This window comes from Rana temporaria, chromosome 2 (genome assembly GCF_905171775.1).
Source record: "Rana temporaria chromosome 2, aRanTem1.1, whole genome shotgun sequence".
Classification (NCBI taxonomy): Eukaryota; Metazoa; Chordata; class Amphibia; order Anura; family Ranidae; genus Rana; species Rana temporaria.
The window spans coordinates 4,875,044-4,895,170 of record NC_053490.1 but is presented as its reverse complement, the minus strand read 5'-3'; the positions used below and the strand labels follow the sequence as shown (position 1 = coordinate 4,895,170).

Below are 20,127 nucleotides of genomic sequence, written 5' to 3'. Positions count from 1 at the left end.
GACGGCGCAGATTCAGAGTTACGTCGGCGTATCTACTGATACGCCGGCGTAAATCTTTCTGAATCCAGCTATTAGTTTTTCTGTTTTAAAAACAATAAACAATTGGCAGCAATACTCTATTTCACTCTGGTGCAGTACACCTTCTCCACCACAAGGTGTCCTCGTTTTTTTTTTTTGTTTGAATAACAACCAGTGTCATTCAACACAGAAGACTGAGGACATACTGTGAGTGCAGATCATCATTTATGGACTTGCCAAGCATCTTTCCCATTGCCAGAGGTCATGTGAAGAAGAAAGAGGGTCCTGTACATCAATGGTTCTCCACCTCAGTCCTCAAGTACCCCCAATGGGACAGGTTTTAAGGTTTTTCCTTTACTTTGCACTGCTGCTTTAACTTAATATCAATGACATGGTATTGATAAGAGCTATTTTTTCCAAGGGAAGTTCTAAAAATATGGCTCAATGGGGGTACTTGAGGACTGAGGTTGAGAACCACTTCTGTACATCACGCAACTAGCCTGAAGACATCTGGAATCAGTATAGAAAAATAAATGGAGTATACATTTGGAGGGGGGGGGGGGAGATGGCCATCAGGAATTATGGGGCCCCTTACACAGCTTCAGGCATGGGCCACCAGGAGCAGAGAACCGGGGGGAGGGGTGCTGCCGCCTCGAATGGAGAAGCGGGGGGGTGCTGCCGCCGCAAATTGAGGTCGGGGGGACTTTGGGTGCTGAGGAACAAAAAAAAGGAAGGGGGGCTGCCCTGGGGACCTCTGGGCCCCTTACAAAATAAATATATATATATATAAAAAAAAGGGGGTTGCCATCCGGGGCCCTGGGGACCTCCGGGCCCTTGGGGACCTCTGGGCCCTTTAATAAAAAGAAAAAAAAAGAAAAGAAAAGAAAAAAGAAATGTAAAAAACATTTTTTATAAAAAAAATAGGGGGTTGCCATCTGGGGACCTCCGGGCCCCTGGGGACCTCTGGGCCCTTTAATAAAAAAAATAAAATAAAAAAAATATATAAAAAAAAAGGGGGTTGCCATCCGGGGCCCTGGGGACCTCTGGGCCCTTTAATAAAAAGAAAAAAAAGAAAAGAAAAGAAAAAAGAAATGTAAAAAAACATTTTTTATAAAAAAAAATAGGGGGTTGCCATCTGGGGACCTCTGGGCCCTTTAATAAAAAAATAAAATAAAAAAAATATATAAAAAAAGGGGGTTGCCATCCGGGGCCCTGGGGAGCTCTGGACCCTTTAATAAAAACAAAAAAATAAACAAAAATAAAAAAATATATATAAAAAAAAAGAATAAAAAAAAATGTATAAAAAAAATTGAAAAAAAGGGGGTCCTCCTGGGCCCCTTACAAAAAAAGGGGGGTTGCCATCCGGGCCCCTGGGGACTTCTGGGCCCCTTACAGGTGTACTGCCTGTACTAGCCCGGGGGGGGGGGGGGGGGTTACTCTAGGAGGGGAAAGTAGCAGATCAGCTGTCGGGGGGGTCCATAGATGGGTTTTAAAGGACTATTACGCCTTTGTTGCAAATTTCCTTTGATAGTTTTTTTCCCACCCACCTAAGGGTCCTTTCACACGTGCGGACCGTTTTTTAGATCAGTTTTTTATCATCAGTTGTCATCCGTTTTTCATCCGTTTTACATCCCTTTTTCATCAGTTGTCACCCGTTTTTCATCCGTTTTACATCCCTTTTTCATCAGTTGTCACCCGTTTTTCATCCGTTTTACATCCCTTTTTCATCAGTTGTCATCCGTTTTTCATCCGTTTTACATCCCTTTTTCATCAGTTGTCACCCGTTTTTCATCCGTTTTACATCCCTTTTTCATCAGTTGTCACCCGTTTTTCATCCGTTTTACATCCCTTTTTCATCAGTTGTCATCCGTTTTTCATCCGTTTTACATCCCTTTTTCATCAGTTGTCACCCGTTTTTCATCCGTTTTACATCCCTTTTTCATCAGTTGTCATCCGTTTTTCATCCGTTTTACATCCCTTTTTCATCAGTTGTCACCCGTTTTTCATCCGTTTTACATCCCTTTTTCATCAGTTGTCACCCGTTTTTCATCCGTTTTACATCCCTTTTTCATCAGTTGTCATCCGTTTTTTCATCCGTTTTACATCCCTTTTTCATCAGTTGTCATCCGTTTTTTCATCCGTTTTACATCCCTTTTTCATCAGTTGTCATCCGTTTTTTCATCCGTTTTACATCCCTTTTTCATCAGTTGTCATTCGTTTTTCATCCGTTTTTTCATCCGTTTTTTTTTTTTCGTTAGAACTTTATTATTATTACATATTTTGATGAAAAACGGATGTTAGCGGATCGGATGTTAAACGGATCGTCCGCTAACATCCGTTTTTCGTCCGTTCCGTTTTTTTGACGGAAGAAAAATAGGGTTTTCTTCCGTTCAAAAAAACGGAGCTTAACGGGGACGGATGTTAATGGACGTTAGCGGATGCTCATCCGCTAACGTACGCTATCCCATTGGAAAGCATTGCAGTCCGTAAACGGACGTATGAAAAAACAGACGAACGGTCCGCACGTGTGAAAGGACCCTAATGCAGCCCACCGGGAACGTTACTCACCTTACAATTGCATTGCATCAGCATACATGTGCTCCTCAGCCCCATTCATTCCTATGAGTAAGCTGTACTTTGCTGGACGATTGAAGGCCACCAATGGGTCCAACTCGCCCATAGGAATGAATGGCTCTAGGGCGCATGCGCACTAAGGGGAGGACCCAGTGGGGACATCTTCAGATGAACAGCTTTGGGGTGATAGGCTTGGCAACACAACAAGGAGCGCTGGATTGGGGGGGGGGTAGGAGGAATGTATTTGAGTTGGTGGGCAGTTGTCCTTTATGGCCAGAAAGGGGCCCGTGTGTGTGCGGTATCAGTCATAACAAATGCAGCATTCTGATTGGCTCTTATGAAGATGGGGGAGCAGTGGTAACCAAAACCCCATAGGCAGCCACGGGACCCTGAAGTACTGCTTCCTTTTTAACAAGCAGGAAGGTTCCTCTCCTCTTTAATCTGAAGGACGTGGCGCCCCACGGTTGCCAAAAAGAACGTCTAATTTCGAATCGTCTGACCACAGAGTCGTTTTCCACTTTGCAGCAGACTATTTTAAAAGAGCTTTGGCCCAGAGATGGCGGGGGGGGGGGCGTTTCTGGATGATCTTCAGATATGGCTTCATCTTAGAACGATAGAACTTTACCTTACATTTATGGACGGCGCGGTATTCCTGAGCCCGTGCAATGACGTCCATCACAGAAATCATGTCTGTTTTTTATGCAGGGTGGTCTGAGGGTCCCGCAGATCACCAACATCCAAATCTAACCCTCCCTGTAATCCCAACACCAACCCTCCCCGTGACCCCAAAACTTACCCTCCCTGTGACCCCAACACCAAACCTCCCTGTAACCCCAACACTAACCCTCCCTGTAATCCCAACACCAACCCTCCCCGTGACCCCAAAACTAACCCTCCCTGTAATCCCAACACCAACCCTCCCCGTGACCCCAAAACTAACCCTCCCTGTGACCCCAAAACTAACCTCCCCGCAATCCCAACACCAACCCTCCCCGTGACCCCAAAACTAACCCTCCCTGTAATCCCAACACCAACCCTCCCCGTGACCCCAAAACTAACTCTCCCTGTAATCCCAAAACTAATCCTCCCTGTGACCCCAAAACGAACCCTCCCTGTAATCCCGACACTAACCCTCCCTGTAATCCCAACACCAACCCTCCCCGTGACCCCAAAACGAACCCTCCCTGTAATCCCAACACTAACCCTCCCCGTGACCCCAAAACTAACCCTCCCCGTGACCCCAACACGAACCCTTCCTGTAATCCCAAAACTAACCCTCCCTGTAATCCCAAAACTAACCCTCCCTGTAATCCCAAAACTAACCCTCCCTGTGACCCCAAAACTAACCTCCTTGTTATCCCAATACTAACCCTCCCTGTGACCCCAAAACTAACTCTCCCTGTGACCCCAAAACTAACCCTCCCTGTGACCCCAAAACTAACCCTCCCTGTAATCCCAAAACTAACCCTCCCTGTGACCCCAAAACTAACTCTCCCTGTGACCCCAAAACTAACCCTCCCTGTGACCCCAAAACTAACCCTCCCTGTAATCCCAAAACTAACCCTCCCTGTGACCCCAAAACTAACCCTCCCTGTGACCCCAAAACTAACCCTCCCTGTGACCCCAAAACTAACCCTCCCTGCAATCCCAAAACTAACTCTCCCTGTAATTCCAACACCAACCCCCCGTGACCCCAAAACTAACCCTCCCTGTGACCCCAAAACTAACCCTCCCTGTAATCCCAACACTAACCCTCCCTGTAATCCCAACACTAACCCTCCCTGTGACCCCAAAACTAACCCTCCCCGTGACCCCAAAACTAACTCTCCCTGTAATCCCAAAACTAACCCTCCCTGTAATCCCAAAACTAACTCTCCCTGTAATCCCAACACCAACCCTCCCTGTGACCCCAAAACTAACCCTCCCTGTGACCCCAAAACTAACCCTCCCCGTGACCCCAAAACTAACTCTCCCTGTGACCCCAAAACTAACCCTCCCTGTAATCCCAACACTAAATCTCCCTGTAATCCCAACACTAACCTTCCCTGTGACCCCAAAACTAACCCACCCTGTGACCCCAAAACTAACCCTCCCTGTAATCCCAACTCTAACCCTCCCTGTAATCCCAACACTAACCTTCCCTGTGACCCCAAAACTAACATTTTATGGTCACATGACCAATCACATCGCTCTAATCTTTTTATATGGACTATAAACTGAAGGACCTATGAATAAATGGTTGTGGAACGAATCATCTGAGTTTCCATTATTTCTTATGGGGAAATTCGCTTTGATATAAGAGTGCTTTGGATTACAAGCATGTTTCTGGAACGAATTTTGCTCGCAATCCAAGGTTTTACTGTACAATGTCTATCACCCCTGAAGGCCAGGAAAAAACATTGGCCCAGATTCAGCATAGCTTGCGCTATATTTGCGGGGGAGCAGGGCAACGATTTTGCCCTGCGCCCCCGCAAATATTTTGCGCTGCCCTCGATTCACGGAGCAGTAGCTCCGTGAACTGCGAGAGGGCGCCGGCAAATTTGCCCGGCGTAAGCGCGCGCAAGTTAAATGATCCCGCCGGGGGCGGGAATCATTTAAATTAGGCGCGCTCCCGCGCCGAGCTTACAGCGCATGCTCCGTCGGGAAACTTTCCCGACGTGCATTGCGGCAAATGACGTCGCAAGGACGTCATTTGCTTCAAAGTGAACGTGAATGGCGTCCAGCGCCATTCACGAATCACTTACGCAAACGCAGTGAAATTCAAATTTCACGGTGCGGGAAGGCCGGCTATACTTTAGCATTGGCTGCCCCTACTATTAGAAGGGGCAACCTTGCGCTGAAGTTGCCGTACGGAAACTCCGTACCTGGCTTGCGCGGGGCCCGCGCAAGCTTGTGAATCAGTGGTAGTGGCCCTGTACTCGTCGTGTTCTGCCGGCCTGTCGGGGGCTGGTGATGGATCCGACGTTCAGGGATACGGTCCGGGTTGTCATGAAAACGTCTCTGACGGCAATTCTAGATAAGAAAAAATGTTATTTTTCCCTCAAGGACAATCTCGCTTGTGGAACTCGCTGGAGGAGGGGGTAACGGCAGCACGGTGTTCAGCCAGCAAGTAGGAGGAGAAGCCAAGTCTGTCATTGAAGGAGATGTTCTGTACATGCAAGATAAGGAGAAAGGACTCTCTGCAATCTGGTGGGGTTCAGGGCCGATCCTAGGCAGGGTGCGCAGGGTGCTTTGCACCCAGGCGCCTGCAGAGGTGGGGGGGCGCCGAAGTGGCAGAGTTCTCCCCTTCCTCCTTCTCTCCTTGTTTGTGTCTGTCCAGAACTAGTGTTCTGAGTATAGGTGTGTGTCCGTCCAGAACTCATGTGTCTCTGATCATCTCCTGTACTATGTCTGCAGTCTCTGACCATCTCCTGTACTATGTCTGCAGTCTCTGACCATCTCCTGTACCGTATCTGCAGTCTCTGACCATCTCCTGTACTATGTCTGTAGTCTCTGACCATCTCCTGTACTATGTCTCCAGTCTCTGACCATCTCCTGTACCATATCTGCAGTCTCTGACCATCCCCTGTACCATGTCTCCAGTCTCTGACCATCTCCTGTACTATGTCTGCAGTCTCTGATCATCTCCTGTATTATGTCTGCAGTCTCTGATCATCTCCTGTACTATGTCTGCAGTCTCTGACCGTCTCCTGTTCTATGTCTTCAGTCTCTGATCGTCTCCTGTACTATGTCTTCAGTCTCTGACCGTCTCCTGTACCATGTCTTCAGTCTCTGACCGTCTCCTGTACTATGTCTGCAGTCTCTGACCATCCCCTGTACCATGTCTTCAGTCTCTGACCATCCCCTGTACCATGTCTGCAGTCTCTGACCATCTCCTGTACTATGTCTCCAGTCTCTGACCATCTCCTGTACTATGTCTGCAGTCTCTGACCATCTCCTGTACTATGTCTGTAGTCTCTGACCATCTCCTGTACTATGTCTGCAGTCTCTGACCATCTCCTGTACTATGTCTCCAGTCTCTGACCATCTCCTGTACTATGTCTCCAGTCTCTGACCATCTCCTGTACTATGTCTGTAGTCTCTGATCATCTCCTGTACTATGTCTGTAGTCTCTGATCATCTCCTGTACTATGTCTGCAGTCTCTGACCATCTCCCCAGTCTCTGACCATCTTCTGTACTATGTCTGCAGTCTCTGACCATCTTCTGTACTATGTCTCCAGTCTCTGACCATCTCCTGTACCATGTCTGCAGTCTCTGACCATCTCCTGTACCATGTCTTCAGTCTCTGATCGTCTCCTGTACTATGTCTCCAGTCTCTGACCATCTCCTGTACCATGTCTTCAGTCTCTGACCGTCTCCTGTACTATGTCTGCAGTCTCTGACCATCTCCTGTACTATGTCTCCAGTCTCTGACCATCTCCTGTACCATGTCTCCAGTCTCTGACCATCTCCTGTACTATCTGTAGTCTCTGACCATCTCCTGTACTATCTGTAGTCTCTGACCATCTCCTGTACCATGTCTTCAGTCTCTGATCGTCTCCGGTACCATGTCTTCAGTCTCTGACCGTCTCCTGTACTATGTCTGCAGTCTCTGACCATCTCCTGTACTATGTCTTCAGTCTCTGACCATCTCCTGTACTATGTCTGCAGTCTCTGACCATCTCCTGTACTATGTCTCCAGTCTCTGACCATCTCCTGTACCGTATCTGCAGTCTCTGACCATCCCCTGTACCATGTCTCCAGTCTCTGACCATCTCCTGTACTATGTCTCCAGTCTCTGACCATCTCCTGTACCGTATCTGCAGTCTCTGACCATCCCCTGTACCATGTCTCCAGTCTCTGACCATCTCCTGTACTATCTGTAGTCTCTGACCATCTCCTGTACTATCTGTAGTCTCTGACCATCTCCTGTACCATGTCTTCAGTCTCTGACCGTCTCCTGTACTATGTCTTCAGTCTCTGACCATCTCCTGTACTATGTCTGCAGTCTCTGACCATCTCCTGTACTATGTCTCCAGTCTCTGACCATCTCCTGTACCGTATCTGCAGTCTCTGACCATCCCCTGTACCATGTCTCCAGTCTCTGACCATCTCCTGTACCATATCTGCAGTCTCTGACCATCCCCTGTACCATGTCTCCAGTCTCTGACCATCTCCTGTACTATGTCTGCAGTCTCTGATCATCTCCTGTATTATGTCTGCAGTCTCTGATCATCTCCTGTACTATGTCTGCAGTCTCTGACCGTCTCCTGTTCTATGTCTTCAGTCTCTGATCGTCTCCTGTACTATGTCTTCAGTCTCTGACCGTCTCCTGTACCATGTCTTCAGTCTCTGACCGTCTCCTGTACTATGTCTGCAGTCTCTGACCATCCCCTGTACCATGTCTTCAGTCTCTGACCATCCCCTGTACCATGTCTGCAGTCTCTGACCATCTCCTGTACTATGTCTCCAGTCTCTGACCATCTCCTGTACTATGTCTGCAGTCTCTGACCATCTCCTGTACTATGTCTGTAGTCTCTGACCATCTCCTGTACTATGTCTGCAGTCTCTGACCATCTCCTGTACTATGTCTCCAGTCTCTGACCATCTCCTGTACTATGTCTCCAGTCTCTGACCATCTCCTGTACTATGTCTGTAGTCTCTGATCATCTCCTGTACTATGTCTGTAGTCTCTGATCATCTCCTGTACTATGTCTGCAGTCTCTGACCATCTCCTGTACCATGTCTCCAGTCTCTGACCATCTTCTGTACTATGTCTGCAGTCTCTGACCATCTTCTGTACTATGTCTCCAGTCTCTGACCATCTCCTGTACCATGTCTGCAGTCTCTGACCATCTCCTGTACCATGTCTTCAGTCTCTGATCGTCTCCTGTACTATGTCTCCAGTCTCTGACCATCTCCTGTACCATGTCTTCAGTCTCTGACCGTCTCCTGTACTATGTCTGCAGTCTCTGACCATCTCCTGTACTATGTCTTCAGTCTCTGACCATCTCCTGTACTATGTCTGCAGTCTCTGACCATCTCCTGTACTATGTCTCCAGTCTCTGACCATCTCCTGTACCGTATCTGCAGTCTCTGACCATCCCCTGTACCATGTCTCCAGTCTCTGACCATCTCCTGTACTATCTGTAGTCTCTGACCATCTCCTGTACTATCTGTAGTCTCTGACCATCTCCTGTACCATGTCTTCAGTCTCTGATCGTCTCCGGTACCATGTCTTCAGTCTCTGACCGTCTCCTGTACTATGTCTGCAGTCTCTGACCATCTCCTGTACTATGTCTTCAGTCTCTGACCATCTCCTGTACTATGTCTGCAGTCTCTGACCATCTCCTGTACTATGTCTCCAGTCTCTGACCATCTCCTGTACCGTATCTGCAGTCTCTGACCATCCCCTGTACCATGTCTCCAGTCTCTGACCATCTCCTGTACTATCTGTAGTCTCTGACCATCTCCTGTACTATCTGTAGTCTCTGACCATCTCCTGTACCATGTCTTCAGTCTCTGACCGTCTCCTGTACTATGTCTTCAGTCTCTGACCATCTCCTGTACTATGTCTGCAGTCTCTGACCATCTCCTGTACTATGTCTCCAGTCTCTGACCATCTCCTGTACCGTATCTGCAGTCTCTGACCATCCCCTGTACCATGTCTCCAGTCTCTGACCATCTCCTGTACTATCTGTAGTCTCTGACCATCTCCTGTACTATCTGTAGTCTCTGACCATCTCCTGTACCATGTCTTCAGTCTCTGACCATCTCCTGTACCATGTCTTCAGTCTCTGACCGTCTCCTGTACTATGTCTGCAGTCTCTGACCATCTCCTGTACTATGTCTTCAGTCTCTGACCATCTCCTGTACTATGTCTGCAGTCTCTGACCATCTCCTGTACTATGTCTCCAGTCTCTGACCATCTCCTGTACCGTATCTGCAGTCTCTGACCATCCCCTGTACCATGTCTCCAGTCTCTGACCATCTCCTGTACTATCTGTAGTCTCTGACCATCTCCTGTACTATGTCTGCAGTCTCTGACCATCTCCTGTACTATGTCTGCAGTCTCTGACCATCTCCTGTACTATGTCTGCAGTCTCTGACCATCTCCTGTATTATGTCTGCAGTCTCTGACCATCTCTTGTACTATGTCTCCAGTCTCTGACCATCCCCTGTACCCTGTCTGCAGTCTCTGACCATCTCCTGTACTATCTGCAGTCTCTGACCATCTCCTGTATCATGTCTGTAGTATGTCTGGGGGTCTTTCTAACAGACTCTCTAACAGAAGCCCTCTCTGTGTCCATCAGAGAGGCCCCCTCCAGGTCCCAATAAAGTTCTCTGCTCCTCTTCCTGTATTTTGTTTATTGTTAAGAGATCATGTAAGGATCCCGGGGTTATGAAGACTTTGTGGGGGAGCATCTCTGTGGTTAACTCGTTGCCATAGAAACATGTGTAAAGGGGAGGAGTTAGTAAAATCACCACGCCCATGTGGGGGGGCGCCAAAAAATATTTCTGCACCCAGGCGCCTGTGACCCTAGGATCGGCCCTGGTGGGGTTCCAGCCATGGGTAGAGCTGTGGGGTTTTTATAAAATGACCATCTACTTAACCCAGTGGCGGTGCGTCCATAGTGGGCGCAGGGGCACCGCCCCCTCTCTCCTGTACCCATCAATCAACAATACAGTACATAGATTCGTGCGTTGCATGAATCTATGTATTGTCGCCGATGCCGTCCACTAGTCAGGTGCCCCCGTTGAGGGCCGGCCATTTGAATAACAGCGGTGGGCGTGTTTTGGAAGTGTCTGATGCTCTAATCGGCTTCCAAATGGTTAAACAGAGAGGGGGGGCGCGGCTGTGCGTTCCCTGGTTAAACAATGCTGTGTTAGGGAATCACTGCGCCCGTCGCAGTAAAGATACGCCGTTTCCGTAAGAGATACGCCGCCTCAAGTTAAAGCTGCCCCCTAGGTGGCGTAGCCAATGTTAAGTATGGCCGTCGTTCCCGCGTCGAAATTTGAAAATTTTGCGTAAGTCGTCCGTGAATAGGGCCGGACGTAATTTACGTTCACGTCGAAACCAATACGCCCTTGCTGCGTACTTTGGAGCAATGCACACTGGGATATGTCCACGGACGGCGCATGCGCCGTTTCGTAAAAAACGTCAATCACGTCGGGTCACCCCTTCATTAACATAAAACACGCCCCCTCATCCTAATTTGAATTAGGCACGCTTACGCCGGCCCGATTTACGCTACGCCGCCGTAAGTTAGGAGGCAAGTACTTTGTGAATTCGGTACTTGCCTCTCTGACTTAAGGCGGCGTAGCGTAAATACGATACGCTACGCCGCCTTAAAAATGGGGAGCTCTCTCTGAATCCAGCTATAAGTGTTAAATTAAAAAAATAAAAATGGGGGGGTTACTATCCGGGCCCCTGGGGACCTCTGGGCCCTTTAATAAAAATAAAAAAAAATAAAACAAAAATAAATAAATAATATAAATAATTAAAAAATAATACATAAAAAAATCTATAAAAAATTATAAAAAAATAAATAAATAAAAAAGAGGGATTTGCAGTCTGGGGACCTCCAGGCTTCTTACAAAAAAAAAGGGGGGTTGCCATCTGGGCACCTAGGGACCTCTGGGCCCTTAAATAAAAGCAAAAAATATAGAAATAATAAAAAATATATATATATAAATAAATAAATAAAAAAAAGGGTGATTAGCCACCTGAGGCCCTGGGGACCTCCGGGCCCCTTACAAAAAAAAAAGGGGGGGTTGCCATCTGGGCACCTGGGGACCTCTGGGCCCTTAAATAAAAGCAAAAAATATAGAAATAATAAAAAATATATATATATAAATAAATAAATAAAAAAAAAGGGTGATTTGCCATCTGGGGCCCTGGGGACCTCCGGGCCCCTTACAAAAAAAAGGGGGGTTGCCATCTGGGCACCTGGGGACCTCTGGGCCCTTTAATAAAAAAAAAAATATATATATAAATAATTAAAAAATAATATATAAAAAAATCTATAAAAAAAATAATAAAAAAGAGGGATTTGCCGTCTGGGGACCTCCGGGCCCCTTAAAAAAAAAAAAAAAAGGGGGGGGGGTTGCCATCTGGGCACCTAGGGACCTCTGGGCCCTTTAATAAAAACAAAAAATATATAAATAATAAAAAATATATATATATAAATAAATAAATAAAAAAAAGGGTGATTTGCCATCTGGGGCCCTGGGGACCTCTGGGACCCTTACAAAAAAAAGGGGGGGTTGCCATCTGGGGACCTCTGGGCCCTTTAATAAAAACAAAAAATATATAAATGATAAAAAATATATATATATATAAATAAAAAAAAAGGGTGACTTGCCATCTGGGGCCCTGGGGACCTCTGGGACCCTTACAAAAAAAAGGGGGGTTGCCATCTGGGCACCTAGGGACCTCTGGGCCCTTTAACAAAAACAAAAAATATATAAATAATTATATATATATATATATATATATATATATATATATATATATATATATATAAATAAATAAAAAGGGTGATTTGCCATCTGGGGCCCTGGGGACCTTTAATAAAAACAAAAAATATATAAATAATAAAAAAATATATATAAAAATAAATAAATAAATAAATAAAATGGGTGATTTGCCATCTGGGCCCCTTTCAAAAAAAAGAATAAAGAACAATTTTAAAAATAATTGGCTAAAACCTCAACGTACAAACTACTCCTGATACAACCTCTTCATAGTAGTAACATCGCGGTCTGGTATTTCGGGGTTGATTTATTCATCCCGTCCATCAAAGAAGAGAAAAATAAAAAATGTAAAAACATGAAAAAAATAAAATAAATACAAACACGCGGAAATGAGTTGTAAAATCTTTTAATATCTCTATGGTGAACAGATCTGAAGACGTCACCTTGCCTTGTCACTTCCGATGTCTCTCAGGCGTCCAGTCCGTCACCGAGCCACTCTCACCGCTCCTATCTCACGATCCCTCATTAAAACAATTAGCGCCACATAAGGACTCACCACTAAAAATATTCACTCTCGGCAGTGCAGACATTTAAAAAAAAAAAAAAATTCAGACAGCAAAATAGACTTAAATTACAATCTCACGGAGTGGCATTTGTATCACGGGGTGATGCCTAAGAGTTGACGCTCAGTCTCTAGTGAAGGCCATTATCACCAAATCTATATGCAACAGTTCTCGGTCATTGAACAGTTCACTGAAAAGGAGCAAAACAAATGCCAGAACCCTTTAGATTTGTATTAAAAGAAAAAAAAAATCACCTTCTTCCCAAATAAAATTTTGACCCTCCCCACCCCCACCCATCCTCAGTGTCTTTCTCCGCCAACCCTACATCGTAGGGCGAAGACACTGTTTTTTTTTTTGGTCCTCAAAAATGCCACCAAGGGTCTGGCAAAGGTTCTGTTGCCTCTCAGTTGACACTGTCTTCATCGCTGGCATCTCCTCGGTCATCCTTGGTCTCTGCCACGCCGCTCTCATCGATGTTTTCCAGCGAGTCGGCGTGCTGAACGGACACCTCGGACAGACTGATGGTGGGCAGGGTGCTCTGCTCTGGGTACAGCCAGGGCTTGTGCAGGGGGTTGTGTTTCTTTTTCCAGTCTGGATACTTCAAGCAGGCTTTGTACATCTTCTTCATGGCCTGTGGAGATGAAAAAGCATTGGAAGGTTTTTTAGAGGACACCCAACCTCTCTGCATTCTCTTCTTTATGGAATTAGTATGGTACCTTTAACCACTTGAGACCCGCGCTATTGACAAAAGACGTCAACAGCGCGGCTCTCAGGTGCCAACTGGACGTCTTTGGACGTCATTTGAAATGCATTACCCGCGCGCGCGCCACTGGGGGGCGCGCGGCGGGTAACCACTGTGCCACCGCATCGCTGGGGAGCCGATGCGTGTACCTGGCGGCCGCGATGTCCGCCGGGTACACGCGATCGTCGGTGACACAGCCGGTAACAGCAGGGACGTGGAGCTCTGTGTGTAATGATGGGGTGTAAACACAGAGCTCCACGTCCTGTCAGGGAGAGAGGAGACCGATCTGTGTCCCTTGTACATAGAGACACAGCATCGGTCACCTCCCCCAGTCACCCCCCTCCCCCCACACAGTTAGAACACACCCAGGCTGCACATTTAACCCCTTCCTCACCCCCTAGTGTTAACCCCTTCCCCGCCAGTCACATTTATACAGTAATTAGTGCATTTTTATAGCACTGATCGCTGTATAAATGTGAATGGTCCCAAATTTGTGTCGAAAGTGTCCGATACGTCCGTCGCAATATCGCAGTCCCAATAAGATCGCCGCCATTACTAGTAAAAAAAAAAAATAATGAAAAAAAATCATAATTCTGTTCCCCATTTTGTAGGCGCTATAACTTTTGCGCAAACCAGTCGCTTATTGCAATTTTTTTTTTTCTTTTTTTACAAAAATACGTCGAAAAATACATATCGGCTTTAACTGAGGAATAAAAAAGTTTTTTAAAAAAAAAATGGGATATTTATTATAGCAACAAGTAAAAAAAAGATATATTTTTTTTAAATTGTCGCTCTTTTTTTGTTTATAGCGCAAAAAATAAAAACCGCGCAGGCGATCAAATACCACCAAAATAAAGCTCTATTTGTGAGGAAAAAAGGACGTCAATTTTGTTTGGGAGCCACGTCGCGCGACCGCGCAATTGTCTGTTAAAGCGACGCAGTGCCGGAAGCTGAAATTTCGCCTGGGAACGAAGGGGGTTTATGTGCCCAGTAAGCAAGTGGTTAATCCGTTTGGCTCCCCCCCATAGATGGGCAACAGCAAGTAACCTTTAGGGCTCGTGTACAGTGGCCATTTACTTTTCTACTCTGAACTCGAGAACTCTTGGCAGGAGAAAAGCTGCTTATAAAAAAAACACCTAAAGCCACTGTAACGGTATGGCCCGTGATACCCAGAGACTTTTGAAGGATGTGGGGTACTCCTGTTTCAGCTTCACCAATGACTCTTGGGTTTAGGGTCATCCTATGTCCACTAGGGGCATAGGATGACTGAGAAATGATATCTCGGATTACATGAGATGGGACAGTAATGATAATTCATGTATTGCAGGATATCTTGAAATATTACAGGTGGTTAATTCTGACCCCAACAGGTCAATAGGACAGTGTCTCCTTCATGTGGGGACACATATAGGTAGATTCACAAAGAGTTAGGCCGGCTTATCTACAGATAAGCCGACCTAACTCTGAATCTAAGCCGACCTATCTTAGATTGCAATGTTTTGGCTGACCGCTAGATGGCGCTTCCATTGCGGCCGGCATAGATTATGTATATGAGGGGATATGCCGATTCACGAACGAACGTAAACGTACGCCAGGCCTACGCCGTCGCTTTACGTCGTTTCCGTAAGGGATAGGCCGCCTAAAGTTATTCCACCTATGAAGTGGAATAACAATGCTAAGTATGGCCGCCGTTCCTGCCGCGAGGTTCGAATTTTTTACGTCGTTTGCGCAAGTCGTCCCCGAATCGGGTGTTACGTCGTTTACGTACGCGTCGAAATCAATAGGCCCGTACGGCCTACTTAGCCACAACGCACACTGGGAAATGTAGTCGCCCGGCGCATGCGCAGTGACAAAAAACGTCAAAAAACGTGAGGTCAAGCCTCATTTCCATACAACACGCCCCCCTCCAAGTCATTTGAATTAGGCGCGCTTACGCCCGCTCGTTTTAGGGTACGCCGCCGAAAATTAGCAGGTAAGTGGTTTGAGAATCACTACTAGCCTAAATAATTTACGGCGGTGTAACCTAAAAAGACTTGGCTAGGCCGTCCTAATTTTAGGCCAAGGTACGTGAATCTACCTAATAGACTGTTGAGGTGCTAATTAAGTCTACCTGGCTGTAGTGATAAAAGCTTGCTGTGTTTGCATTCTATTGTGTTAATTAAGTCTGGCTCCTAAGATATTTCATTGTGCTATGCTAATTAACCCTGTATTGTGTGAAAGTTCGATTGATGATAGCTATGTGTTGGCAGTCTGAAAGGTCAGATGTCTGACCTTTCAGGTGTAGTGGATTAGCATGTCAATTATGTTTACTAAAGAAATGTGTTTTGTGTAGCAGGTGAGGATAACTTATCGCAGAGCCAGACCGTCTGGGTAATGCTTAGTAATTAGCTCATCTGAAAGTCAATATCTAACAGAATGTGTATTGAAGCACCCATTGTGTCATGTTGTGGGTGGAGTTGAGTCATTGTCCAGATTTGGTTTCTAACTGTATATAACAAGCAGAGTTTACCATTAAAGTGTTCATTCGTTTTGGAACCAGAGACAGAGCTGTGTGTGTCTCGTTTCTGGGGGGAAATCCAATGGGTCCTGTCTGCTGGATTGTGGAGTGTCGGATAAGCTGTCTTGGGTTGGTGGAATGGAATATCGTAAACGGTGTTAACCCCTGACTGTTACAGCCACGTATTGCACAGGAGTTTAGGTGAGTTTAGTCATGTCAAGAGTTTGAGCAGTAATGAATTCTATTGGCCAGAATATTAATTTATTCTGGCCATTGGAATGCATTAACACTCAAACATACCTGCCTGAAGCGGAGGGTCAGGTAAGTAAAAGTGCTTGGCAGGAGAGGGGTCAGGTAGGTAAAAGTGCTTGGCAGGAGCGGAGGGTCGGGTAGGTAAAAGTGCTTGGCAGGAGAGGAGGGTCGGGTAGGTAAAAGTGCTTGGCAGGAGCGGAGGGTCAGGTAGGTAACAGTGCTTGGCAGGAGCGGAGGGTCAGGTAGGTAAAAGTACTTGGCAGGAGAGGAGGGTCAGGTAGGTAAAAGTGCTTGGCAGGAGCGGAGGGTCGGGTAGATAAAAGTGCTTGGCAGGAGAGGAGGGTCAGGTAGGTAAAAGTGCTTGGCAGGAGCGGAGGGTCAGGTAGGTAAAAGTGCTTGGCAGGAGCGGAGGGTCGGGTAGGTAAAAGTGCTTGGCAGGAGCAGGGGGTCGGGTAGATAACAGTGCTTGGCAGGAGCGGAGGGTCGGGTAGGTAAAAGTGCTCGGCAGGAGCGGAGGGTTAGGTAGGTAAAAGTGCTTGGCAGGAGCGGAGGGTCGGGTAGGTAAAAGTGCTTGGCAGGAAAGGAGGGTCGGGTAGGTAAAATTGCTTGGCAGGAGCAGAGGGTCAGGTAGGTAAAAGTGCTTGGCAGGAGAGGAGGGTCGGGTAGGTAAAAGTGCTTGGCAGGAGCGGAGGGTCAGGTAGGTAAAAGTGCTTGGCAGGAGCGGAGGGTCGGGTAGGTAAAAGTGCTTGGCAGGAAAGGAGGGTCGGGTAGGTAAAAGTGCTTGGCAGGAGCAGAGGGTCAGGTAGGTAAAAGTGCTTGGCAGGAGAGGAGGGTCGGGTAGGTAAAAGTGCTTGGCAGGAGCGGAGGGTCAGGTAGGTAAAAGTGCTTGGCAGGAGAGGAGGGTCGGGTAGGTAACAGTGCTTTGCAGGAGAGGAGGGTCGGGTAGGTAACAGTGCTTGGCAGGAGAGGAGGGTCGGGTAGGTAAAAGTGCTTGGCAGGAGAGGAGGGTCGGGTAGGTAAAAGTGCTCGGCAGGAGAGGAGGGTCGGGTAGGTAAAAGTGCTCGGCAGGAGCAAAGCGCTGGAAACTGTGAGAGGAAAGTAGTGGGGGGAGATTTCCTTCCGGTTACAGATTTAGCCCAGTGATGGGCTGCTGCTGTCACTGTAGCTCAGAAGCTGACAGGGACATGGCCATTCCGGGACAACTTAGTAAAAACTGTGACTGTCCCGGCAAATCTGGGACAGTTGGCAAGAATGATGTAATGCAAGATTATCATGGGGTCCCCCCATGCACCTGGGGCTCCTGGGCAATGCCCAGGGGTGCCAGTGCATTGAGTCGATCCTGACAATAGTCACATGATTGACAGCCTGTCCCACCGGCTCCAGATCATTGCTAGAGACCGGAAGTTGTATAGGGCAGCTCGGTCGCTGTGGCAGTAGCACAGAAACCTCTAAAGGCAAAACAGGGACAGTTCGGGGGAGTATTGCATCTCGGGGTACAAGGGCACATTTTAGTTTAATTTTTCCTTAAGTGGGTCTTTACCAAAATCACACTCACTTACCTTTGGAGCCAAAAACTGTGACGATTTATTCACTACCCATTTGGGTAAAGAACCTGCAGACAGAAGAAAAACAGATCTTCAGTTTTTGGTTTTCTGATATCAGGCGTTTCCACCCAGAACTTTTCTAGAGATTCAACATTTGCAAATCAGAGTTGTCAGATAAAAGACCGCTAATGATCTGAGATTGCTGCTACTTACTGTGTATATATATAGACACATAGTAAGGTTTTGTTTTCTCAGAGTTCTAAAGTTCTGTTCAGGGTCCTGAAGCCCGGAGACTTTGTAGAGCTTTGGGTGGCCTCCATGGGATACAGCCTCCATTTCTAGGCCCACATCTTACCTGCTAGCCAAACCTCATTATTAGTCTCAGCAGTGCACAGGGCTTTATACATATGATCTGACTGATGATCAGGACTCTCTCTCTCTCTTCTATATATATATATATATGCGTGATCTGACTGATGATCAGGACTCTCTCTCTCCAAATGGAGGCTGTATCCCACCCAAAGCTCTACAAAGTCTCCGGGCTTCAGGACCCTGTACAGAACTTTAGAACTCTGAGAAAACAAAACCTTACTATGTGTCTATATATATTTGAGAGAATTTACCAACCCCATGTTATTTGGCACTCACCTCTGGGATCCACCTGGGCCAGATAGATGATTGTACAGCTGTTGGGTCCTCCTCCTAGTATAAGATACCCGGTCTGTATGGACACAGCCCTTACAAGGTCCTTCTTCGGGGGGTATTTCTGTAACAACAACAAGAAGAAGAAGAGAGAAGTTTTAGGACAACCTGTTGATTCAGTATAGTATTTAAACTACTGGAGACTTTGAGGCCTAATTTGCTAACAATCAGCCATTGCATCTAATGTTACCGTACAACAGTAGTCTCCAAACTGTATGCAGCCTTTTGCTTGCTTTTATCCGCCTCTTGGGGCAATATTTCATCCTCCGACACCAACCATGGGGCGTAATTTCCCCACTGACACCAACGAAGGGGCACAATTCCGTTGAATGACATCAACAATGGGGGCACAGTTTCTCCCAATGACACCAATGGGGGGGACACAATTCCTCTAAGTGAGACCAGCGATGAGGCATCATTCTTCCCACCCAATCACACCAATGGGGGACACAATTCCTCCAAGTGAGACCAGTGATGAGGCATCATTCTTCCCACCCAATGACACCAATGGGGGACACAATTCCTCCAAGTGAGACCAGTGATGAGGCATCATTCTTCCCACCCAATGACACCAATGTGGGGCACAATTCCTCCAAGTGAGACCAGTGATGAGGCATCATTCTTCCCACCCAATGAGGGACACAATATCTCCAAGTGAGACCAGTGATGAAGCATCATTCTTCCCACCCAATGACACCAATGGGGGACACAATATCTCCAAGTGAGACCAGTGATGAGGCATCATTCTTCCCACCCAACGACACCAATGGGGGACACAATTCCTCCAAGTGAGACCAGTGATGAAGCATCATTCTTCCCAACCCAATGACACCAATGGGGGACTCATTATCTCCAAGTGAGACCAGTGATGAGGCATCATTCTTCCCACCCAATGACTCCGATGGGGGACACAATTCCTCCAAGTGAGACCAGTGATGAGGCATCATTCTTTCCACCCAATGACTCCAATGGGGGACACAATTCCTCCAAGTGAGACCAGTGATGAGGCATGATTCTTCCCACCCAATGACTCCAATGGGGGACACAATTCCTCCAAGTGAGACCAGTGATGAGGCATGATCAACGGGGAAAGAGCCATCAATGGGGAAAGAGCCGTCAATGGGGAAAGAGCCATCAAGGGGGAAAGAGCCATCAAGGCAGAAAGAGCCGTCAATGGGGAAAGAGCCATCAATGGAGAAAGCAAAGTCTTTGGGGGGAAGATGAAATCAATGGGGGAAAGAGCCGTCAATGGATAAAGCAAAGTCTTTAGGGGAAGATTAAATAAACGGGGAAAGAGCCGTCAAGGGGGTAAAGGGAACTGTTTGTGTTGCAGATACCGTGTTGCAGAGCCGTCAAACGGGGGAAAGAGCCGTCAAACGGGGGAAAGAGCCGTCAATGGAGAAAGCAAAGTCTTTGGGGGAAGATGAAATCAATGGGGAAAGAGCCGTCAATGGGGAAAGAGCCGTCAATGGGGAAAGAGACATCAATGGGGAAAGAGCCGTCAATGAGGAAAGACCCGTCAATGGGGAAAGAGCCGTCAATGGGGAAAGAGACATCAATGGGGAAAGAGACATCAATGGGGAAAGAGACATCAATGGGGAAAGAGACATCAATGGGGAAAGAGACATCAATGGGGAAAGAGCCGTCAATGGGGAAAGAGCCGTCAATGGGGAAAGAGCCGTCAATGGGGAAAGAGCCGTCAATGGGGAAAGAGACATCAATGGGGAAAGAGACATCAATGGGGAAAGAGACATCAATGGGGAAAGAGCCATCAATGG

The 20,127-nt window shown here is 47.0% G+C and overlaps 1 protein-coding gene across 1 annotated transcript in view; it reads right to left on the bottom strand.

Moving 5' to 3' along the window:
• Positions 1–12,439: 12,439 nt before the first annotated feature.
• LOC120927465 (START domain-containing protein 10-like) overlaps positions 12,440–20,127 on the bottom strand; it is a 35,695-nt gene continuing 28,007 nt past the window's right edge. Inside the window, exons 4-6 of the mRNA XM_040338162.1 lie at positions 18,296–18,413; positions 17,663–17,715; positions 12,440–13,243 (exon numbers count right to left, since the gene is read on the bottom strand). Coding sequence (XP_040194096.1) covers positions 13,016–13,243; positions 17,663–17,715; positions 18,296–18,413 — 399 coding nt within the window. The 3' untranslated portion in view covers positions 12,440–13,015. The remainder of the gene's footprint in view (positions 13,244–17,662; positions 17,716–18,295; positions 18,414–20,127) is intronic.